The sequence below is a fragment of the Canis aureus genome, chromosome 2 (genome assembly GCF_053574225.1).
Source record: "Canis aureus isolate CA01 chromosome 2, VMU_Caureus_v.1.0, whole genome shotgun sequence".
Classification (NCBI taxonomy): Eukaryota; Metazoa; Chordata; class Mammalia; order Carnivora; family Canidae; genus Canis; species Canis aureus.
In genome coordinates this window covers 66308166-66333335 of record NC_135612.1, presented here as the reverse complement: position 1 = coordinate 66333335, position 25170 = coordinate 66308166, and the positions used below count along the sequence as shown (strand labels likewise).

The 25170-nt window shown below is 41.6% G+C and overlaps 1 protein-coding gene across 33 annotated transcripts in view; it reads right to left on the bottom strand.

Moving 5' to 3' along the window:
- LOC144301100 (uncharacterized) overlaps positions 1–24764 on the bottom strand; it is a 217777-nt gene extending 193013 nt beyond the window's left edge. For 18 of the 33 annotated variants that reach the window (XM_077877714.1, XM_077877702.1, XM_077877722.1 and 15 more), the window contains exons 1-2: positions 24143–24763; positions 18782–18915 (exon numbers count right to left, since the gene is read on the bottom strand). In XM_077877714.1, the coding sequence (XP_077733840.1) occupies positions 18782–18821 (40 nt within the window). In that variant the 5' untranslated portion in view covers positions 18822–18915; positions 24143–24763. The other 15 variants (XM_077877639.1, XM_077877748.1, XM_077877764.1 and 12 more) reach the window with 11 other exon arrangements.
- Between the last annotated feature and the right edge of the window lie 406 nt (positions 24765–25170).

The window sequence follows — 25170 nt, the reverse complement described above, 5'->3', positions numbered from 1 at the left end:
GTAATTTAAACTAGGGGACTTAGGCTATAGACTCAAACCTTACCAGGTTGTGCTACCCCAAGGCCAAGGCAGGAGTTAGGAGTTAGCAAGACCATTTCCAATCTCATTCTAACATATGTTCTTCTGAATAGACTATCAATAACAAATCTAACATTTTGGTTCTCTATCTGCTGATTCTCTTGTCTACTTCCCCACTGTTTCAAAACTCAGAAAACAGGGGTGCTAGTTTTGAACTAAATCACAGACCAACACTGCCACTACCCCTGTGTCTCACTGTTTAACACAATTCTGGGCACAGAGTAAACACTCACTTTGGGAATGAATAATACTATCCAACATTTACAAAAGGCTTATCATGCTCTAGGTACTGCTCTAAATGCTTCACATGTTTTGTTTTGTTCTGGTTTGCATTTAATCCTCATAATAACCCCTTGAGGCTGATTTTAGTATTATCATTCTCATTATACAGAGCAGTAAATGGAGAAACAGAGAGTTTATATAACTTGCCCAAAGCCATAATACCACCAGTAAGTGGCAGGTGTGGGATTTGAGTTTTGTCAGCGTGACTCCACTGAATGCATGCTTAGCCACTATACTTTCAAGTGCTTGGTTAAAGAAGACATCTACAAATGTCATTTACCATCAGTTGTAGTGCAAAGAATCAATACAAGTGCTCAAAAATAAATACTTGTTTTTCTTTAAAGAAAACACATGGCTTTTATTTTTATGTATTTTTTTTTAAAGAGAGAGTACCAGCAGTAGGGAGTGGTGGGTAAGGGGCAGAAGGAGAGAGAATCTTAAGTAGGTTCCACAACCAGTGTAGAACCTGATGTGAGGCTCGATGTCACAACCCTGAGATCATGACCTGAGCTGAAATCAAAAGTCAGATGTTTATCTAACTGAGCCACTCAGGTGCCCTAAATGATTTTTTTTTTAAGAATCACAAACTGAATGATTCAGGGATTGTGAAAGTGGGGTATCCAGCTATTTAGTATATACTTAGTTATTTTTAAAAAATATTTATTTATTTATTCATGAGAGACGCACAGAGAGAAAGAGAGAAACAGGCAGAGACACAGGCAGAGGGAGAAGCAGGCTTCATGCAGGAAGCCTGATGTGGGACTTGATCCTAGGACTTCGGGATCACGCCCTGACCCAAAGGCAGATGCCCAACCACTCAGCCACCCAGGTGTCCCTATATTTAGTTTGCCCAACACTATAAAAAATGGGGTAGTTGACAGAATAATCCTGTTTTATACTCATTTATTTAAATATCATAGGTAGAAATAATAAGAAGCCCTAAGTATAAGTATTCACACATCCCAGAATAACAGAATAACAAAAATAGCTTGCCTGACAAGTCCCCTCGGTTCTGTTCCTCTCTAAGACTGCATGCTTTGAATCTCACCCAAAGCTTGTCCTGGGTTTACATACAACCATGATGAAAACCCCACCCTCAGGCCTGGTCACTTTCAGACAAGGTCATTTAGTGCTGGCTCCATAGATGACTGGACCAGTTGTCAGCCATGCTTCATCTCCTTGCTCTCCCAGGGATTTATCTCCCTAGGACTCATTCATTTATATCAAACCTTGCTCAATGTTTAAAACCAATCTAATGTAGTGGGCCTATTATTTTATTGTGAGATTTTAAAAACAGATATGTAAAACCTCTTAGTTCAGGACCTCAAAATTAAAACCAGCCATTTACTATCTACTACATGTCCAGTATCTAAAATACATTCATCTCACTTAATCCTAATAATAATAATAATAATAATAATAATAATAATAATGTTATGTGAGTATCATTCTAATTAAACAAGTGAGAAAACCAAATCTCTGGACAGTCAAGTGACTTGCCTAAATTAACACAGCTACTAGGCAGCAAAGGCAGGATTTGAACCCAGATCCTTCCATTACAACTATGTTCCTTCATTAGTGAGCTTTGTTGTCAAGACAAGCAATGACTTGTGTTCTAATTCAATGACCAAGGGCAACCTTGCAGTTGCTGAAACAATACATGACACAATCATTTCACTTCAGACAAACCTGGTGACCCGCAATGTTATCACTGCCTAGCATCTGGCTTGTTGGTTAAAAGATGAGTCGCATGACTTTGTCATTAAACCACATCCAGTGTACCTAGTTGCCTATTTTCCAAGAATGAGGTTACAGTCAACTCCACCTGATACTCAAATATGGCTAAGCACCAGTTGCTCTTCTTGTCATTAAATCCTTGTGGGTCTCACTGTCACCAAGTCTCATCAATTCAGGAGTGTGTGGCCCTGGCTGATGAAGAGTTCCAGCTAATGAAGCACTGGATGATTGAGGACTGATTGTACTCTGTAGACATGAAAAGCCCACAGACAGAGAAAATTGATACTCTTAGACAGTGCTGGTGGGAGCACAAGAACAATTTGGTCAAACTGAGCAAAATTATAAATATTCCAACACTTTGGCCCATGGGATTCCCCTTTCAAGAACTTACTTTATGGGTAAGCCACACAGGCATGAAATCATATATGTATTAGCTTTATTTGTTTTGTTTTGTTTAAAGATTTTATTTTATTTATTCATGAGAGACACAGAGAGGCACAAAGAGGCAAAGGGGGAAGCAGGCTCCCTGCAGGGAGCCCAATGAGGGACTCAGTCTCAGGACCTGGGATCACACCCTGAGCCAAAGGCAGACGCTCAACCACTGAACCACCCAGACATCCCTATTAGCTTTATTTGTAAGAACAAACACTGAAAACAAAATGTCCATCAATAAGGACAGTTGAAATAAAATGATAAATGTCCACAGCCTATTATCCAGAATTCTTGGGGCCAGTTTTGACTCAGAATGAGATTTTTTTTTTTATTTTAGTAAAGTAATATAAACCAGGTATGATATATGCTCCTATTTCTAGCAGACCCTGAACAATGCCCAGCAACCAAATATATTCATCCTTCTGAAGCATACTCCATGAAACCAAGTGGAATTACCAAAACAATAAATATTTTCATATCAGCTTAAGTCAGTGTTGCTGCTAGATAAGTGTGAATGTCAAAATGTAGGGTAAAACTAAGTTTTTAGGGCTTTGGGGATTTGAGAATTAGAGGTGAGTATTCTGGACCTATGCTGGACCTATGCTGGAATATTGTAAAACCTGCTAAAAAATAAGTGGAGCAACTATCTTGCTGATATGGGAAGTTCTCCAAGAAATATTGTAAAGTGAAAAATGTAATATGTCAGGCAGTGTCACAGGATAGTATCACCTCTGTTTTACACACAGACACACAGGATCTCACAGGCATAGAATATTGGGACAAAAATACACAAGGAACTGATTTTGGTTTTTGTCTCTGGAAAGGAAGACTGGGGAGTAGGAGTCAAAAAGCAACTCTTAACTCTGTGAAATAGCAAAGGGTTGTTGGGTGGGGGGTATGGGGTAACTAGGTGATGGGCATTAAGGAGGGCACATGATAGGATGAGCACTGGGTGTTATACAATATGTTAGCAAATTGAATTTAAATTTAAAAAATAAAATAAAAATCAAATGGAAAAAAAGCAACTCCCTTTTGCTTTAATTATATACTTTGGAATATTTTACAATTCATAGGGAGTGCCTGCATCACCAAATTAAATTAATGCATACATTAAAATTCTCTTGACCACCTCCCTGAAAAACATTCCCCAAACTCTGTCCCATCATCATTCTCTGACACATCCATGTGTTTTATTTTCTTCCTCACACTTTCTACCAGTCACAATTTCTCCTTCATTTGCTTTTCTTTGTATTGTTGGGATCTCTCTGTAAAATACAGGTTTTTTATCCATCTCATCCCCAGTTGAAGCCCAGAATCTAGACAGTGGCTGGTGCTGAGGAATTACGAGGAACTACAAATCCCACACCAAGGGGCTAGCTGAGGTACAAAGTTCAGGACAAATTCTTCAAGGTGTCTCAGCAAAATCTGCCCTTGGTGTGCAGAAGAAGGTGGCCCTTCTGGTTGTCCAAAAAAGACACTTTTGAATTAGTTTCCCATAGAGATGGAGTCTAGAAAGCAGCCACATTCTCACCTATGATTCCATTGTGACCTAAACTTTGAACAAGTGTCTGATAAGGCTAAGAGGTTCTGAACACATCCCTTCATCTCTCCCTGTCCTCACAGAAGGGAATCTACACAACTGCACCTGCCTACAAACCACCCTGCAGCCCCTCTGCCATAAAGTCCATTTACAAAACCCTTTGCCCTGATTAACTGATTAACTCCATACCCCCATGTGTACAACATGGGCAGCCTCCCTGCCCCTTCTGCTCCTGAACCATCTGCCCAGAAGGTCCTTCTTGATCATTGTCTGCTTAGTAGTTCCTGGTCGTTCCTTTAAGGTATAACTCAAAACACGATTTCCATCATGAAGTACTCCTAAATCCCTAAGAACTAACCAATTGCTTCTTCCTCTGTTCGTCCATGTACTCAGGTAGGCAGCTCACTTGAGGGGCTCACTGAACCTGGCATTACAGTTAGCTGTTCCTATATTAATAATCCCAGGAGAGTTTGAGTCCTGGAGTGCAAAAACTCTACTCAAAGGGACAGTTCTCTCTTTATTCCTAGCGCTTACAATGGGAATTGGCACATTCTTAGAACATAGCTTGTTTCAATTTTTATATCAGAAAACAGAGGACAGACAGTAATATTCCAAATCAATATTTCATGCTGTGAAAGAGATTAAATGAGTAAAGAGTTTATTCCTAAGTTTATTCCATTTATTCCTAAGAGTAAATGCTTAGGAATTCATTAAACCTGGTTTTGAACCTTGGCTCTGACAAAATCCTGTAACCTAGGCTATTCTCTTAACCTCTCCAAGCCTGAATTTCCTTGACTGTAAAAATGGGCCAATAAGACTTACTTTGTAGGAATGAAACAGAGATTAAATGACGGTAATATATAAGAGGAGCTGCTTAGCTAAGGATGTAGCTCATAGTAGGCACTCATTAGAAGCTACTCCTTTAGCTCCCTTTTTCATATGAAAAAAAAAGGATGGGTAAATAAATGTGCACCTACAGAAAAATAGGAACTTTGATATTTATTGTTACATCAAGTTCATAATTGGGCCAGATAGGGGTAAACTTGTGGCCACTTTCCTGCAATCACAGGTCCAGTTTAGTTAGGATATCCTCCATTTAAAGGGATCAAATGAATCTGGAGGAAGAGTAGGTGGCCTCTGCTGCCTTGCACATAACGCCACCTTCCTACAGGTTCAACCACCACTCCTCCGGGCCTTCATATCAAAAATGAATCTTCTGAAATCTTCTGAAATCTTCTGAATCTTCTGAAATCCCATCCAGGCAAACTTAATATGTCAAGATTTCTCTGATTCTTAAGGAAAACAAAAAGTAGAATGGTGACATCTTGTTCCAGATTCTAATTCTCTTTCCCACCAGAACCAGGTGAAAGTTCAAAGAAGACAAAAGAAAAAGCCTTGCCCCAGAGCAGTATCTGTCAGCGTCTCTGGGAGGTTGGACACAGCATGTGTTTCTGTTTATATTGTGCTACCCCGCTTGTCCACTGACCTGTCCCTTCATTACTGTTCTTTCTGCTTTCAGCTGAGTCTGAGGGAATCAGGTCCTTTGCAAAAAAGAATCATAAAACAATTGGAAGTCGGTTAAATGACCCTCCACCTGCCTACTCCTGCTTACTACCAATCCAAAAATTGGCATCAGTTGCCACAGGCATGAAGCATTGAGCTGCATTCTATGTAGTCAGAAGTGCCTGATACACAGATAAACTTGACTGTGGTTCCAGAACTCTCCTCAGTTGTGAAATTTGTGACATGTCACAATGCCTACTTTGTAATCAACATGCAATTCTAGCCTGACCTTCTTTGGAATCTTTCCCTGGGGGGGGGAGGAGGCATTATCCTTCTGTGGCCTCTATAGGGGCCACTTTTAAACCTTTGGAGGATCTAGGCACTTTTGTTTTCAGAGGCCTCTTACATACTTTATTAAAATAAAATGTATCCACATCATTTTAAGAACTCATCAATAAACACAACTTATTAAACTATTCCTTAGAATCAGCTTCCCAGAGAACCCAGCCCACATATACATATATATACATATATATATGTACATATATATACATATACATATATATATATGAGTGTATTGAGTTGCACTAGGCCAGCTGATATCATGCAAAGTTTCATAAACATTTAACTTAGCATTTATTCATTTTTTATATTGAAACTTTCTTTTTGCTCTTTGGAGTTGCTATTTTTTTTTTCAAATATCAGACATTTGTATTTAAGCCCATGAAAAACTCACAGGTCCAAGACTCTCTGCTCCAAGTGTCTAATGAATGACCTTGGTCAGAGCTCAGTCCCTTCTACTTGTTATGTTGGAGGAAAGTACATTTTCATGGAGTCTTTCCATGTGACTGTAAATCTCTCAGGGCCCTCTGTTATATATACAGCATCTGCATATGCAGGAGGCCTCCACAAATTGGGGGGCTTAGGAGACTGTTGAAGAACTGAGGTTCACCCAAAATGTTCCTCTTACATTCTTCATCAGGGATTGTTTCTGGTTTTCACCAGATGGGAAGCTACTAAAGCAAAACAACACAAACTTTGCTACCTGTGCCTTCTTTTCTCCTTCAACAAAAACTTCAACGCAAATCCCACTTCATGGTAGACTTAGAATATTACTTTAAATAGGGCTGGAATGTGAAGGTTGATGCAGAACTTCAAACTTTAGAATGTTATTTTCTGGGGCTGTAGCTCAGCCATGAAATTTTGCTCCAGGCAGATTTCAACATGCTAGGTCTGAGCTGGAAGATGAATGTTTCATGTATTTATTTCAGTTTAAAACCAGAAGCTTTTTTTTTTATATTATTGTTTTGCACTTAAAAGCTGGGCAACGACCATTCTCCCACAAGATTTTCTCTCAAAATTGAGTCCAATAGAGCAGTCTAGAATGTCTCATGTCTCATCTTGTCTCTTTTTTCATGAAAAGAACACTGACTCTGTTGAAGAAATATTATGTATTAGTCACTGTGTAGAGTGCTTTTCACATATGTTATTGCCTTTTTAACCTTGCAACAGCCTTGAAGAGGATAGACAGCATTGTTCCCATTCTATAGATCAAGAATCTGGAGTTCAGAAAGGCTAAAACCTTGATCAGAATTAAACATCGAAGACTCATCAAAGCCAATATATGAAATCAATACCCACTACTCTACAATTATAAAAAGCTGCCTCAAGAGCTGATTGAGGAAAACAAGACATTAAGAGGAAATATATTCTGTGTGTTGTACCTGCTGGTCGTATCAATTCTAAGAGAGTTTTCCCATCAAGAAAATGAGCCTGAAGTATGCACTGAAGACACGTAGGAAGTCCAGTGTTTGGTGACCTCATTGCCTGCATTCATTCTGAAGAGATTAATTCTCCTGATTGCCATTGCAAATCCTTCTCAACTTTCCCTCTGTTTCTACTGTTATCCTTATTTGTAGATTTTTTTTTGTTTTTAGGAATTCCTAGTTTTTTACAATAGCCTTATGGTTGATCTCTTTGATTACAGTAGTTTCTTATTCCTCTGCTTTATGTCTTTCTTAGATATTAATGTTGGATTGGTCTCCTTCAAATATCCTCTAGAGGCCCTATGAGATGGAACTGCCCAGATGCCCCTTCAATGGAACTCTTGCTATCTCAGCCTGGAAGTGCTGAGTGCAGATACCTGCATCCCCTCAGACCCTTCAGAGATGCCTCAGCTGCAGAGATGTCCCCCCCACCCCAGTCAAAGGGCACCCTTTCCTGGGAGCCCCACATCCAATGACAGGCACATGTGAAATTACAAAACATCCAAGCCATCTTGGCCTAATTAAGAACAACTCTGAAGACTCATTCTAGCTCCAGAGCTGCTTTTGAGGCATGAGATAAGGGTATTAGATAGCATAGCTCAACTTGACCCATACTGGGTCCTGCTCCCTTCCTCTCTCTCCCCCTGGTGTTCATCCCAAGAGAACTCATCAATAAACACAGCTTATTAAACTATTCTTCAGAATCAGCTTCCCAGAGAACCCAGCCCACAAACGTCTTACCAGGGGGAGGGGAGAGGGAGAATTAAATTAAGCAGGATGACTCATTCTAATGAACGGCGTTTGTTTCTTCTTCCAGAGCTCCCATCAATCCTACTGCAGCCACTATTGACAGGGTTGTTTGGATATTTGACCAAACACATCCTCTATGATGAGAATCTTAGTTTATTTGCTTAGAAACAGAATTCATAAACTACAAGAAAACCCCTCTGCAAATGTATCCATAAATATGATTGACTCAGCTGGTTTTGCCTCTGCTGCCTGCCAGGTACCTGACTGAAACAGTTCCGTGGGGTCTGCTTAGCTCTGACACACCTGTCACAGATGGTATAATGACAGCACAAGTTGACTTAAGAACCATTCCAAACTGGGCAACCCGGGTGGCTCAGCGGTTTAGTGCCACGTTTGGCCCAGGGCATGACCCTGGAGACCTGGGATCGAGTCCCGCATCGGGCTCCCTGCACGGAGCCAGATTCTCCCTCTGCCTGTGTCTCTGCTTCTCTCTCTCTCTGTCTTCCATGAATAAATAAATAAAATCTTAAAAAAAAATAATAAGAAGTCATGGGATCCCTGGGTGGCCCAGCTGCCTTCAGCCCAGGGCGTGATTCTGGAGACCCGGGATCGGGTCCCACATTGGGTTCCCTGCATGGAGCCTGCTTCTCCCTCTGCCTCTTTCTCTCTCTCTCTCATGAATAAATAAAATCTAAAAAAAACACCATTTCAAACTACATTGTGGAGTGAGGTCCATATAAATCGATTTCACTAAACAAGGGACTTCGGTGAAATTATTCAAACTACTGAATACCTGCAATGTGGTCTGACATTCATTTCTGATTGTCATCCATAAAAATACTTAAGAGGTGTGCAGAGAGTATCTGTTCCAGCTCAGACCTGATTGATTCTATATCCTGCCCTTATGTATGCTCATGCTTCTAATTGTGATGCTTTTCCCTTGTTTCAAGGGCCATCCCCCCAGTTCAGTTTCCTACTTTAGCTTATGAGTCATCTTACACAGTTGTGCTAGATAATTTAATCCTTGTAGTGCTGGACAAACTTCTGCCCATAGTGGTCCTTTGGTCTGTTCTGTTTTCATGGTTTTGTAGACCACTGACTGCTTTTGTCTCTCTGGTCTGAGCATTCTGCTCTGACTGCTTTCTTTGTGTTGTATGCTATATCTTTGGCCACACACTATACACGTTGAAGTGACTCACTGCTGGAGGTCTGAGCTCATTAAAAGATAGAAACAGATAGAGCTCATTAGATAGAAACAGATGCCATGACACTTTCTCAGTTTCAACACTTGCATCTCTTGGTGCTTAGCTGGGGATTAGCTTCATCTGAGGACTCTGAAATTTAGGGACTCGCAATTTTATTCATGCAGACTATCCTAGTTTGCTTTTCCACTGATCATTCCATAGCACATTGACTCTGTTTTGGTTTTCTAACTTCTTCGCATGAACCACTGCTGTTCAGACACTAAGACCCCTGTTATTCATTGTCCCATGCTTTTCTACTCAATTTAAATATGATTTTATGGAGGTTCTTTAAAAGGACCCAATAAATGACTATCTTCCTCTTTATTTAAGTTCCAAATCAATGGTAAGTAAATAAAACAAAGGAAGGAGGCAGATGGGGCCAAATCTTCATAGTTATTAAGCTAATATTAGAGAATTGAACTTATATCTACAGATACTTGAACTTTCTAACACTTAGTCCCAGGATCAGTCAGCATTATCCCCCAGCCATTTAGCTCTGAAGCCAGGCAAACTTGAGAAGCTGGGTCACATACATGTCCCCAAGTTAGCCCCTAAGAGGAAGAGAGCTCCTGTGCATGGCCAGATTCTTCCTCTAAACTCTACAATGAGGAGTCACTCTTTGTCTCCAGGGGAAAAGGTCAGGTTGTTACAGTAATCAGTGTTTCTCTTCATGGATTGAAAACATCAAGAATGGTTAACACTACGAAATATAATGGTCTCTAGATGTATCTTATGTGGTGGCACTATTCTAAGCCCATTTTACATTTTTTGGCTCACTTTATCTTCATAATGACCCTGTCAGGTAGGTACCATTTCTAACCTCCATTTCAACAGTTGAGAAAACTGAGGTACAGAGGCTAATAAGCTTGCCTGAGGTCACTCTGACAGGAAGAGGTAGAGCCAGGGTTTGAACCCACAAAGTCAGTTTCTAGAACCATGACTCCTAACCACTGAGCTGTAGTGGGTTCAAGATCCAGTAGGCATGCAAAATTATCTTTCTTTAACACTTCCTTTTTCTACAGTCCAACTCGGCTTACCCTTCTAGACAAGGCATGAGCCCCAGACCTCCAAAAGTCTTCCCAGTAAAGCAGCTCCTTAGGGCTCCTGTTGGGCTTATAAGTCTTTGAGGCCACATGTTCAACCTTTACCTTTAAGCCTACTCCTCATAGCCTAAACACTGTAGACTTTGTTCAAGTGTGGACAGAAAGCAAGAGATGCAAGGGTAAAGCCAAGAGATAAGGTCTGATTTGTTCTGATCTGTTATTAGATAACTTCAAGAGAATGAAATGATGTTGGGAAAAAATGGCAAAAGGTAGAGTCTGATTTGTATCTTGCACCTTAACTTTGTGCTCCATTTTCTACCACTTTGTGATAGTAATATGAGTGCCTGCTCTGTGCTGGGTACTGTTCTATGTCCTGGGGAGAGAGGGCTGAAAACAAAACACACAAGCAACCAAGCAAAACCTCTCCAATCTCAGGGACCTCACTGTCTAGTCAGAAGGCCAACTCAATCCTACAATCACACAAGCATGCTATAGCATGCTGGAGTAAGTATTGGGAAGAAAACAGAAAGGTAATATGTGAACAAAGCACAGGGGAAACAATCACGTCTGGGTCATAAGATGTCAAGAAAATTTTCCCTGGGGAGCCATTTAGCTGCAAGTTGAAGGATGAGTAGCAACTCATGGTTTAAGATTGGTTAGATCAGGGGACATATTCCAGGCAGAGGGAAACGAGGGCCACAGAGGCTTTCGAACAGGAGGCAGAGAGGAAGTGGCATCAGCTCTGGAGGCTGATACCAAGTGGAAGTCAAAGTAAATGAGGCTAGAAAAGCATGAAGGACATATGAGGAAGTTTGGGATTTATTCTAAGAACAATGGGAGGTTTTGCTTCATACGTAATTCATTCACTGACTCAACTATTCAATAGACATTTTTGAAAATCTACAAGGTTCCAGAATCTGTGCTGTGGACCTTTCAGAGATAAATAAGATAGAGCCCTTCTCTCACTCTCAATTTCTCAGTTGGGGGAAATAGATAAGGAATAATTAAAATATATTTTATATGGTGAGACAGACTTGTCTGAAATACTACAAGAACAGAAAATGGAATATTAATCACATGCACTAAAGGAAAGAATGAAGGGTAAAAGGGAACCAACCAGTCTATTCCCAGCAGAGGGGAGGACATATGCCCCAAAGAGTACAATGGGTCAGGAATCTCAGTTATGAGTAGGTAAAGAAAACAGCTGTGAATGACTTGTCAGGTGGCTGGGAATTAGAAGGAAAAGGATAGAGCATGACACTCTGACGTGTTCAGACTTTATCTCATTGCATCGCTGTTTGGGCTGTTACAACAAAATACCACAGACTGGGTAGCTTAAGCAATAGAAGTTTATTTTCTTATGGTTCTGGGGGCCATATGTTCCAGGTTAAGGTCCAGCAGGATTGGTTTCTGGAAAGAATTCTCTTCCCAGCTTGCAGACAGCCATCTTCTTGCTGTCTGTTAAAAAAAAAAAAAAAAAGAATCCAAATCCAAAGTACTCACAATCTGCAAAGAGCCACTGAAAGATTTTAAGTGAGAAAAGAATATAATTGAGCTATTCATTTAGAAAAGTCACAATGGCGACTGGGTTGAAACTAGATCAGAGCAGGGATAAGATTTGGGGCAGGGAGAGAAATTATGGCACTACTTCATCTTCTAAACAAAAATTGAAAAGGACATGATGAGGGAGAGGGGAGGCTAAGTAACGAGATGGCTAAGGAAGTAGCCTCAGCAAGAACTGGTGATTTCCAGGCTTCTGGTTGGGATAGTGGGATGAAAGTGGTGCCACGCACTGAGATTAGAAGCACTGGATGAGCATATTTGGGGACAGTGGTGGATAGGTAAGGAACTCAGACCTGGGAATATTGACTTTGAAACAAAGGTAGAGATCCACAACATCTAAGCATCCATCTGATGTCAAGACCATTACTGGGGATAAAGTAAAATAATAATAAAAAAAAAAAAACCATTGAGGAGTAAACTTGAAATTCATAAGAGACAGAGGCTTATTTAAAAGTGTGCATTTCTGCAAAGAGTATTTTTAGTAGGTCTGATCCTGATTCTTCATTCACCATAGCTATCAAAATTCCATTCTCGGATGTTGAAGTTTTTACTATAGGGCACTACATTAACACTGATTGTATTTCTTTCCAAAAAGCATTCAGCAGTTAATTCAGAGAAATAAAATTGTAGTCAGCTTAGGACATGTGCATTTGGAAAGATATTAGTCAGCATTTACTGTATTCCCAGCACTAGACACTTCCATTTGGTTGTAAGTCCTCAGAACACCTCTGTCATTAGCTAACATGGGAACTCAGAGATAACCCGTGGGATGATGGGCATCTTAATGCCTGTCTATGGCATTTTCTAGATGAGGACTCTGACATTGGAACTAGGTAAACTACCTAGATCTCAAAGCTGAAGTGGGGGAGTCAGTTAATTTCCAAAACCACATGGCTTGGTTCAAAACCCATGCTCTTCCACTTTCCCAAAGGAATTTTCCTAGTAGAATTTTTTTCTCTCTTATTTTAGAAAAAAATTACCACTTTCCGGGTTTGGACTGTGTTTTCTTGCACTTGGATGGGGCCTCCAAACAAGGTTACCTTTACACACTCCACTCCTCCCATTCAAGCTCTCTGGCTGGTTTCCTGCCCCTCTAGCCCTGTACACTGCCAAGTATATTGGTTTCCTATGGCTGCCGTAACAAATTACCACAAACGTAGGGGCTTTAAACAGCACACATTTATTATCTTAAGTTCTGCAGGCTTGAGGCCCAACCCAAGTCTCATTGGCTAACAGTAAGGAGTCAGCGGGGCTGCAATTCTTTCTGGAGACTCTAGGGGAGAATCTGTCTCCTTGCTGTCAGCTCCCCCTGCTTCCTGGCAGGCTTCTTCCATCTTCAAAGCCAGCAAATCAGGTTGAGTGCTTCTCACACTGCCAGTCTCCTCCACTCTTAAGGACCCTTGTGATTATATTGGGCTCCTGTGGCTAATCCAGCCTACTTCCTCTCTCTTAAAGCCCACTGATTAGCAAGTTCTGCAACCTTCATGGTACTTTGTCGTGTAACTGAGCATGTTCACAGGTTCCGACGTGGATGTCTCCAGACGCTGTTATTCTGCAGACCACACCAAGTATTTCTAGGTTCTCTATTGGCTGAGGCTGTGCTGTGTTTGAGGACAAAGACCATGGAGGTGATTCTGACTAACTTATTAGATAAAAAAAGAAAGGTGGGAGAAGGGCTTTCTAAGGCATATAGAATGGGCAGTGCAGATGGGAAAGGAAGATTTAACCTAATAAGAAATCACTAAATTGCTAGGACCAATCTGGCTCTTCTAGAGTCTCTCCCCAGCCCTATCAGGCCAATTTTGGTTCTCTTTCCCAGAAACTCCTTTTAGGTTTCTGAATGTAATTTTGGGAAGGTGCCTGCCTGCCACAGATAAGAGTATAGACTTACTGGTGGACATTCAAAGTGTTTCTCATATCCCATAAAATGCCCCAAGATGAGGGTGGATGGATGAAGAGATCTCAGGTTATCATCATAACCCCTTTCCTTTAAAAAAACAAAATATTTTATTTATTCATGAAAATACACAAAGAGGAGAGAGAGACACAGGCAGAGGGAGAAGTGGGCTCCATGCAGGGAGCCTGACGTGGGACTCGATCCCGGGTCTCCAGGATCAGGCTCTGGGCTGAAGGTGGCGCTAAACCGCTGAGCCACCCGGGCTGCCCTTATAACCCTTTTCCACCTCGTGCTGCTCCTTCCCACTCCCTAATGTCTATGTTGTCTACTCTAAAATCTCACCCAATTTGTAATTGAACTCTGGTTAGGGGTCACTGTGAGCTCACATGTACATATAAGCACAAACACCCCAGGCTGTTCCTGTATGGAACCTTCCATTACAAGTTTCCCTGTTTCCTTTTAACCCAATTTAACTCAGCTCTATGTACTGTGGAGGGAGGAAATATGATTGGAGTCAAGCTGACTTACTGAATTCAGCCTCCACATACACACCTTGGTCTGACCTTTTAACCTCCCTGGGCTTCAGTTTCCTCACCTGTAAAGTAGAAATAATAATACCTAACACACACTTATAATAAATATTGAATGAAATTCTGTCTATATAATTGTTTAACTCAGCACGTGGCACATATACGGTGTCAGTGTCCTTAAGTTTCTGTTCTCATCCCCTACAAAGCTCATAAGCTAATAATAATTCCAAGAATAAATCAGTTGCAGCAAAGTTAATGCATGTTTCTGTGTGTCAGAAAACACCACCCTATGTGCTTTACGTGAATCGTCACATGTAACCTCACATGTGTCGCACAACTATCTAATGAGATGCTAGCCTGTTATGCTCAGATAAAGAAACAACACTCAGAGAGGCTGAATAACTTCTCTGAATTCACAGGTAAAGGAAGATGGAGAGGGATTTTAAACCTAAATGAGTCAAACTATGAAGAGGGCATTCTTAGAAATAGCCTGGCCTACAGATATGACAAAGGAAAAAAGATTAGGAAAAAAAATCAACTTTAAAACATTCCATGCCTTTTCTGGCTTTCTGTCTATAATTAGCACTCCAACTTCTGGCCACCAGCCATATTTCTTTTTTCTCCCAAGGTCTTCTACCACCTGGATTCCAAAGCCCAGAAAAAGAAGAAGCGTGCTGGCCTGAGTAATCTCTATGGTCATTGAGCTTTTGCCCATCAAAAGGCTGGCTTTGCCAGGAAGCAATTAACACCTAATTCACAATTGCTGGTATCTCTGTAGCTGTTCTCTAGGGCTCTGACAGTTCCCCCAAACAGAGAGTTTTATTGTAGATGTCTTCTTTGGGAGGCTTTTGGGGTCTATGCTCTGCTAGAAAGAGCAGCACTGGGCTAATAGGGAAGATAACCCTGAACTCATTCTGGCAGAAGCCACTGAGGCATCTTCAACCTGAGAAAGAAAGTGTATAACTGATTAGAACCCAAGATTGGCAGAGCAGGCAAGCCCCCATGACTTTGAGTACCAGTAGTCTTTGGGCTTGGCTGTATAATAGAATAATCTAGGAAGGTTTTAAAAATACTGATGCTTGACTCCCAACTCAGCAAACTGAACCAGAATCCTTGAGGGTGGGCCCAGCAGTAGTAGTGTTTTAAATCTCCCAGGTGATTCTACTGTGTTGCTAGAGTTAAAACCCAATAATGTGTCCTACTGAGTCTTTCACAAATGAAGAAATTGAGGCTCAAAGGAGTCATCCTTGCCCAGAAGTGACAATTGCCACCATTTGAATTGTAACTTCAGCTCACTAATGTGTAACCAACTGGAGAAATCAGTAAATGATGGAGAAAAAAAATAAAGTTAAATATTAAAACTAGAGGAACCAAATTGACTACTGTAAGGAGATGCATTTTGCAAATGCAACTACTCTAGAACTGATTACATTTATATTCTCTTTATCTGTTCATTTCTCTGAATCATCCCACTAACTCCCAAACCATGATTGGCTCCAAAGTAGAACCATGCCTCCTTATCTCTGAATCCCTGCTTCTGGCACAGTGCCTGGCCCAGTGTGATAGGTTATACTGTGTCCTCAAAAAAGATATGCTCAAGTCCTAACCCCTGGTAGATGATATTGTGACCTTATTTGAAAATTGGGTCTTTGAGGATGTAATCAAGTTAAGATGACATCATACTGGATTAACGTGTGCCCTTAATCCAATTTAACTGATGTCCTTATGAGAAGAGAAGGGAAACAGGGACACACAGGGAAAATATCTTGTGAAGGTGGAGGTGGAAGTTGGAGTGATCTATCTAGAAACCAAAGAACACCAAGGACTGATGGCCACCACTAGAAGCTAGGATGAAGCAAGGAAAGAATCCTCCTAAGGGCATTTGGAGGGAGCATGGTCGTGCCAACACCTTGACTTGGATGTATAACTTTCAGAACTAAGGGAATTAGAATTAAAAGAAGAAATTTCTGTTGTCTTAAGCCACCTAGTTTGTGATACTTTGTTACAGGCAGCCCCAGCAAGCCAGTATAATCACTGACTCAATAGCACTCCTGAGTCCATCTTTGACAGTAAGTTCTAGAGACAAAATGCTGGGGGTTCACAAGACATTCCCCTTCTTAGCTGTACAACCTTAAACAAGCTGTGTAAGCTATCTAAGTCTCCGTTTAATACTGTAAAATGAGAATAAAATAGCACTTGCCTCACAGAGTTGTAAGGGTTAAGTGAGTTAATACATCTGAAGTGCTTAGCACAGTACTTGTTCCATAGTAAATGTTTAATAAATGTTAGCTAATATTTATGTAATACATCCCAGTGCCTTGTGGCATTTCCCAAATAGTTAGCCAGGGCCCCGACCACATGAAGTGTGATTTCACTTTTTAGAGATTCAGGCTTTATCTCACCACTAGATAGAAAGCTCTTTGTATTAGGTGCTTCTGGTGGCTCACCCATGTCCCCTTGGTCCACTTTGAGGCCACCTGTAGAAAGCTTAGCACATACTGGAGGATTCATGCCTCTCTCTGCTTGAGGGTGCTCTCTAGGTATAGAACATGCCCAAAACTCATGTAGGCAAATGGGTTTAGGGTTGACCAGGGGGAACAAACTTCTAAACAATTAGGGAAGGGGTTTGACAGATAAACAGGCCAGCTCTTTTGCTCCTCAGTAGGACAGATGGAATGGCTTGTGTTTCCAGTGGGTTCCCAACATTACTGAGCTTCAGTTGCCCACAACAGAGACCTTCTAGATCAGGAGTCCTCAAATCATGGCTCATAGTCCCAATTCAACTGACACCTGTTTTTATAAACAAAGTGTTACTGTAATGCATGTCTTTTTGTTTGTATGTTGTTTATGGCTGCCTCTGGGCTACAAGAATATGGCTGAGTAGTTGCAACAGACACTGTATAGCCCACAAAGCCTGAAATACTATCTGATCCTTTACAAAAGAAGTTTGCTGACCCCCGCTAAGATGAAATATATTTCATCGGTCTCCTTTCCTTCCCTGACTTACATCTCCACTACTTGGCTTTGCTTACTGGGCTCACTTCCCAAGTAAGCTACACTCAAATCCTTGTGCTATGGTTGACTTTTGGAAGAACCCAAACTAAGATACTCTGTTAGACTACTTCCCCATCTCAACACTCAGTGCCTGGTACAGAGTTAGCTCTCAAAAATGTGTTCTATACATGAATGAATGGAAAGTAGAAGGAGGTTACTCGGTCACCAAATTTAAGATGCCTATGATAAGGGGCAACATCTCTATGAGGGACTTCATGACCAGATAGAAAAACGGACAGATGTTTGATATATGCCAGATGCCCCTTCTTTGCTCAATTACTGCCCTTGACTTCTGAAACCCAAAAATTTCTACATCCTAAATAAACCTGATCCTTACAGGCACCTTCTCTGAGAGGATAAGTAAATAATCCTTCCAGGATTAGCCATGTGGTGCACAGAACCTACATCTGAGCCTTAGGGCAGGTGCTTTGATAAGTTCATTACCTAAGCAAATGAAGATGGCTGAAGGAAGGAAAGGGGGTGGGGCACAGAAAGAGGAAAGGCCAAGGTCAGGAGATGTCACATGCTCAGCACTCACTATGTCTAGCACTAAAGTCTTATCAGTTCTCTATAGTAGATAAAGGCATTTTTGAACACTTGCCAGAAGGAATATCATATGACTAGTATTTGAAGGCACATAATCTCTTTCCATCATACTTGAGCCCCTTTAAATATTTCCTTGTATCTTCCATGTACTACTCACTACAATCAGCACCTTCTCATACTTGGCCAAAGTGAAGGCTTTGCTTCTGTTTGATATAAAGGGATCCTCCCTCCCAAGTTTTGGGAATGGTATATCACCTCAGATCTGAGTGGTAAAGAAGAGTCACCTCTGTGTTGGAAACTGTGTAAGGCACTATGGTGCCATGAGGACAAACTCACAGACCTACAGCTATAGCAAAAGCACATCTGACCTCAGACCCCAGATGCTGCACCTGAAGCTCACCTCATTGATACTAAAGCCATACCCTTCCTTGCAGGCCTCCTCCTTCCTGGGGACAGGGCCTCTAGGACTCCTTTCCCAACCAACTCAAACGCCCAGTGACTTGGTCAACCCTCCCTTAGACCAAACAGTGGTCTGGGGTGCTTCCATATAACTACCTTATTCCTCTGCCTCTTTATGTCTGAGGCTCTTCTAGCCTTCCCAGACTCATTTCCTATTTCTTTTCACACGGGAATTTACCAATAAAATCTTTGCACGTTTAATCTTGTCCTAGCATCTGTGTCTTAGAAGGATCTGAAACAACTGGGTTGGCTCATTTAAGTCTCATGATTTCTATCTTTAGTTTTTATAAAGTCCTGACAAATTAATTAGCCCAAAGTCAACTGGTCAACCAGGAAAGGCTTAGAGTTTCAACTCACTTTCTCCGAACTCCAATATGTCACTGTCTGTACTGTTCATCTTCCAGAATGGACAGTCTCCTTCCTCCTCAGAAATCTTCACTGAGATTAGCAGAAGGTATCAGGCACTTCCCGCATTACTCATGATATAGAGGCTATGAAGAAAATACATCGTGCTTTGAAATAATGGACAATGAGAGTAAAAAGACAAGTTAAGGGGTTTATTGGGTATCAGGCAGGATTCTGTGAAGGAGGGAAAGAAGACATCCAACAGAGCCACTCATGTAGAGATGCAATGACTGAGATGTTCAAAAGTATTTGGGGAAGTCTATTTAGCAAGCAACTAAAAAGAAATATCTGTACAGTTGATGGAAAAGAAACCCTTAAAATACTATTTTTAAAAAGCAAGAGAGGGAAAGTAAATAAAACTAGTCAGATTCGGATTATTGCCTCTGGTGAATGATTTAGGATTTTTGCAAACCTGGTACCTTTGTCTTAAACTTCATAAATAGGCAAAGTAATAGGTAAGCAGCAATGCTGGCTGATAAAATATAGGTCTCTATGGAGCTGGTAAATAGTCACAACTTCAAATTATTGTTCTTACCCCCTCTTTTCCTGTCTCATCCTCCAAGGCCCCTGGGAGCAGCAATAAAATGGTTAATTCATGGCAAAACTATAACCTCTAGGAACCTCTCCAGCTCCTTGACCAGAACCTACTCTGACTGGTCCAGCATCACCATAAAGAAGAATGTTTCTGTTGGATCATCTCCAGACAACCTTTCTGACCCCCTAAATGGTGTCAGCTGCCCATCTTTCCGCCCTCTGTCATAATTCTTCTGCTAATTTCCATCATAGTCTATGCCACCTGTACTTCCTACACACTACACACACACACACACACACACACACACACACTGTTACACACACACACACCAGGAATAACATGATTAATTACAAGAATTATAGGTTCACTTGAACCATGTTTGGCACATGGTAGGAGCTCCATGACGCCTTGTTGAATGGCTGAATGCATAGATGGAAGGCCTGATGTATCATTGGAAATGGCAATTTTTTTATTGTTTTTATCTTGATCAGTACAACCAAGGCATTTTCTGAAGTGGTTGTTATAGATCCAAATGGATCTTTCACACTTAGTTAAGTAAAACTCTTTCTAATACACCTCCTTTCTGGCTGTATCCATACTAGTTTTGTATCTTACAGTCAATACTTAACCTATCCAAACCTCATAGAAACCATGGTATAACCTAGACTTTACAAGGCAGCTCATGCACATGGCCACTACCAAAACCCACAATATGGCCACAAAAGAGAGGCCACAGCTAAAATGCTACTCCACTGGTTTGGGATGAGAAGCAGCATTTACTGAGTACTTGCCATATGCCAGAAACTACATTCGTCACATCACCTTATCCTCATAATAACACTATGATGCAACAATTACTATCCCTTCCTGTTTTACAGGTGAATAAAATGCGAACTTGATAAATCTTACTGAAGGAGCTGCTGTCCTCATTAGTATAGTGGTGAGTATCCCGACTGTCATGTGGGATACCTGGGTTTGATTCCCTGATGGGGAGGTGAGATCCCTTGGGGCACCTGGGTAGATCCCTTGGGGCACCTGGGTGGCTCAGTGGTTAGGCGTCTGCCTTTGGCTCAGGTCCTGATTCCACGGGTTCTGGGATCAAGTCCCAGAACTTCTCTCTCTCTGTCTCTCATGAATAAATAAATAAAATATTTAAAACAAAATTCTCACCCAAGGATACACAGTTAAAGAATTACAAGCAGGGGGCACCTGGGTAGCTTGGTCGGATAAGTGTCTGGCTCTTGATCTTGGCTCAGGTCAAAATCTCAGGGTTATTGGATTGAGCTCCATATCTGGCTCCATACTCAGCCGGGAGTCTATTTGATATTCTCTCTCTCCCTCAGCTTCTGCCCCTCCCCACTGCTCTGTCTTTCTAAAATAAATAAATAAAATCTTTTAAAAAGCAGCAGCAGGATTCTAATCCAGGACTGCCTAACTCAAAGTGAATGGCTTTCCACATAACCCCCAAGCCAGGTATTCTGACTCGACGCCATAGTCTGTCTTGACAAGTAGATAGCCAGGGAGCTCAGGCTCTCCTGAGTATTCCCTAAGGGGTGTAGAGTTGCAGTTGTGGGTCTGCAGAAAGAAAAGAACAGGACAGCTCTAGGAAAAGCTACCCAAACCCACCAGACTGGAAACTAGCTGCTCACATCTGCTTGATGTCCAGTGCCAAGAAATGGCCCAACACCTTCTGCCTACAGCCCAGAGGCATGCAGGGTTCAGAGATACAAGACAGTACACTCCCTGAAGACTGGAACCATGCCCTGCTCATCCTTCTACAATAAGCACCAGGCTCAATAATTGTCTATGGACTTCAACTGAACTGTATTTTTAAGCCACTGCTTTTAAACATAAGGGCACTTTTTAAATAAAAAGATTAAGGAAATTGGAGGAGGGAAAAAAAAAAACTATGAAAATTGGAAAGGGTCCAAAGTGAATATGAAGAGATTTATTTGAAAGAAAAATTAAAGGAGCCAAAATGCATGACTTGGCTAGCAGGCAAAATATAAACTGTAAGAGCCTGCAAATATATGAAAGGTACAAACATGAATAGAGAACTTAATTTCATATTTTTTTATTTAAGTACAATTAACATAATGTTATATTAGTTTCAGTTGTATAATCATATGGTTTTTAATATTGTGTACAGGTGAAGCATCCAGAGAAAATAGTCTGGGGTAGGAAATGGGCATGCCAGCAGGATCCCAGGAACAGAGAAGTGGTTTGGGATGGTGAATTTAGAATCCCAAGACTCCAGATTTAGTTCTCAACATGATCTTGGCAAGCCACTGTACTCATTCATCCATCCATCCACCTAGTATTAATTGAGCAGCTGCTATGTACCAGGAGCTCTGCACACAGTGGCCTGGCCACCTGCCCAGCGACACTCACCATCTTCCAGAGAAGAGGCATGTTAACCAGTAGAAGTGCAGAGTTTCACCATGGGAACCATAGGAGCAAATACATGAGTTTACAAGACAGGGAAGTCTCCTGGGGGAAGAGATGGCTAAACCACGACCATAAAAATGAGGAGACGTTTGTTAATGCAGACTGAAAGTAGAGAGGGTCCCAGGATTAGGGAGGTACATGTGAGAAGGTGCTATAGATGGAATGTTTACATCCCCTCAAAATTCGTATATTGAAGCCCTAACCCCCAACCTGATTGTATTTGAAGGTGGGTCTTTTGGAGGTCATTAAGGTTAGATGAGGTCATGAATGTGGGGCTTCCATAAGGGGATCAGTACCCTATTTCTCTTCCTGCCATGTGAGGACACAGCCAGAAGGTGGCCATCTGAAAGCCAGGAAGGAGCTCAGACCAGTATCCAACCCTGCTGACACCCTGATCTTGGACTTCCAGCCTCCAGAGCTGAGAGATCAATTTCTGTTGTTTAAGCCAGCCAGTCTATGGTACTTTGTTGCAGCAGTGGAGCTGCCTGAGACAGAAAGGAAGGAGGTGAGAGAATGGGTTACTGAAGGAATTGAAAGAAGTTTATCATGGGGAGAGAGGCAGCCTAGTTAGGTGGGATTCAAGAGAGGGGCAGGCAAGGGCCAGCACTAGCTATTTATGCCAAGCATCTTAAGAACAAAAGGAGCTGCTAAAGGGTGATGAGCCAGGGAGTTGTAGGATCATATTTAAATTCTAGAAAGTTCTTTGGGGCAGAAGTGTGAAGAAAAGATTGGATCAGTGCAAATGGATCCAGGAAGAACAGAGACTGGAAGCTGTTCACTAGTCCATGAAAAATAATTTAAAAAGCTTCCCTATGACAGTGACACATGAGCTGAATGTCAATGGACCAGTAGAAAATTGCAAAGGGAAATCCTGGCAGGCACACAACCTAGACCAGGCAGGAATGCATAAGGGACAGAGTGCATCAGAACAGCAAGAACTTTTGGTGGCTGCAGAGTGCCAGGAGTGAGCAGGGGTGAGCAGGAATGTTGGGCCAAGACCCCCAACACCTTGTGTGTTAAACTGGGGGGAATAGACTTTCCCCTACAGGCCAGTGAGGAGGAGCAGTCAAAGGCAGAGATCTAGGATCAGAAATACCAGGGTTCAGGGCACCTGGAATGTTCAGACGGTTAAGCATCGATCAGACTCTGGATTTCGGCTTGGGTCATGATCTAAGGTCATGGGACTGAGCCCTGAGTCAGCCTTTGTGCTCAGCAGGCATTCTGCCTAAGACTTCTCTCCCTAACGAACAAGGAGTGGTGGAAGGGGGGGTGAACAGGGATGGGGTTACTGGGTGACAGGCACTGAGTGGGGCACTGGATGGGATGAGCACTGGGTGTTATACTATATGTTGGCAAATCAAACTCCAATAAAAAAAATATACAAAAAAAAAAAAGATTCTCTCTCCCTCTCCCTCTCCCCCTACTTGTGCTATAAATAAATAAATAAATAAATAAATAAATAAATAAATAAATCTGATAAAGAAAGAAAAAGAAAGAAAGAAAGAAAGAAAGAAAGAAAGAAGAAAGAAAGAAAGAAAGAAAGAAAGAAAGAAAGAAAGAAAGAAAGAAAGAAAGAAAGAAAGAAAGAAAGAAAGAAAGAAAGAAAGAAAGAAAGAAAGAAAGAAAGAAAGAAAGAAAGAAAGAAAGAAAGAAAGAAAGAAAGAAAGAAAGAAAGAAAGAAAGAAAGAAAGAAAGAAAGAAAGAAAGAAAGAAAGAAAGAAAGAAAGAAAGAAAGAAAGAAAGAAGAAAGAAAGAAAGAAAGAAAGAAAGAAAGAAAGAAAGAAAGAAAGAAAGAAAGAAAGAAAGAAAGAAAGAAAGAAAGAAAGAAAGAAAGAAATATCAGGGTTCCATTCCCACTTGTGCCACAGTCTGTGTGCTCATGACCAATTGACTAATGGCTGGGACTCAGCTTCCTCACCTCTAAGATGGGAACTCTGTATTGAGCAAAAAGTTAGGTGCTCAGGGAGTTGTGCTGAAGATATAATAGGACCTTTAAGGGGTCTACAGCAGACAGAGAAAAAAGGGGCCACGTTCTGTGTATTCTTTGAACATCACATGAACGCACTCTTGCTTTTCTTCTCCAGAGAGCTCCGAGAGGTTAACCTAGGACCTATCCAAGGAGGTTGAGTGGTCAAAGCCCTAAAGGCTCATGTCATGTTAAAATCTTAGAACACAGAGCTAAACAATGTGGAAGCCTTTCAGGGTCTCTAATTCTCAGTCCAATGTCTTCTTAAACTCAAGGTGCCTCAAGGTCTCCCTACCTGGCAATAACCTGCCTCTTCGTGCCTAAGCCCTGAGCATCCTATGCCCTGACCAATGCATGTTATTACCTGTGTGAGAATGACAGCAAGGAGACTGGTGATGATTCGATGTGCCCTTTCAGCAATAAGGCTCTCTCCTCCTTCTCCTGGTCCTCCTCAACACAGTGCTCTCACTTGATCCTCCAAGTTCCCACCAGACTGGAGCAGTTGTGCAATGGCCCCCAGATGAATTCAGCATGCCTAACCCCTGGACAGCCCCACTTCTCCATTACATGTCCTGCAGCCTGAGGCCCAATGATTTACTGGTTTACCAGATAGAGCCGGTGGCAAAGAGGCAACCTTGGAATTCTAACCATTGTGATCAAAGCCCATTCCACGAAGCAGATGTGTGACTTCCCCCAACCCCCCACCTGGTTACTTTCTTGTGTCTTGTTTCCTCATCTACAATGTGAGGATAATAATGGCATCCACCTTATGGGGTGGCAGTGAGGGTCACATGAATTAATATGTGTAAAGTATTTAGTAAATGTTCACTACCTCTATGATAATAATGGTGATGGTGATGAGTTCAGGGCCACTGAAGATTGAGGAAGCCTGGTTCTCCTTCTTTGGAAGAAAGTATGGTGGGTTTCACAGGGAGCACTGCCTTACCATGTCTCACCAGTGTACACACTGTACTGGAACATCCTGCCTGAGACTGCTACCATATAGTTGAGCTAGTGCAAATGGCAAATGGAAAATCTCTACAAGACAGCCACCCACAATAAATTTTCCTGACCTTCTGGGAAGCCCAAATATTAGAGCAGAAAGAGCAAACCCAGTCTGACTTTCTCATCTTGGTAGAAGGACATCTAAGGCCAAAGAGAGCAGTAACACGCCTGAGTCACACACCTAACCGGTGAGAGAGCCAAGTCTGTAATTCAGGACTCTTGCCAATCAACCTCATGCTAAGCAACAAGTCTCCAGTGAAGGGACACACAAAGTTACCAGCATTCACTGAGGACCTGCTATGCACCAGGTCCAGGGGAGAGGGCTTTACATTCATTATTTCATCACATCCTTACAACACACCTAAAAAATGGATGTCATTATCCCCA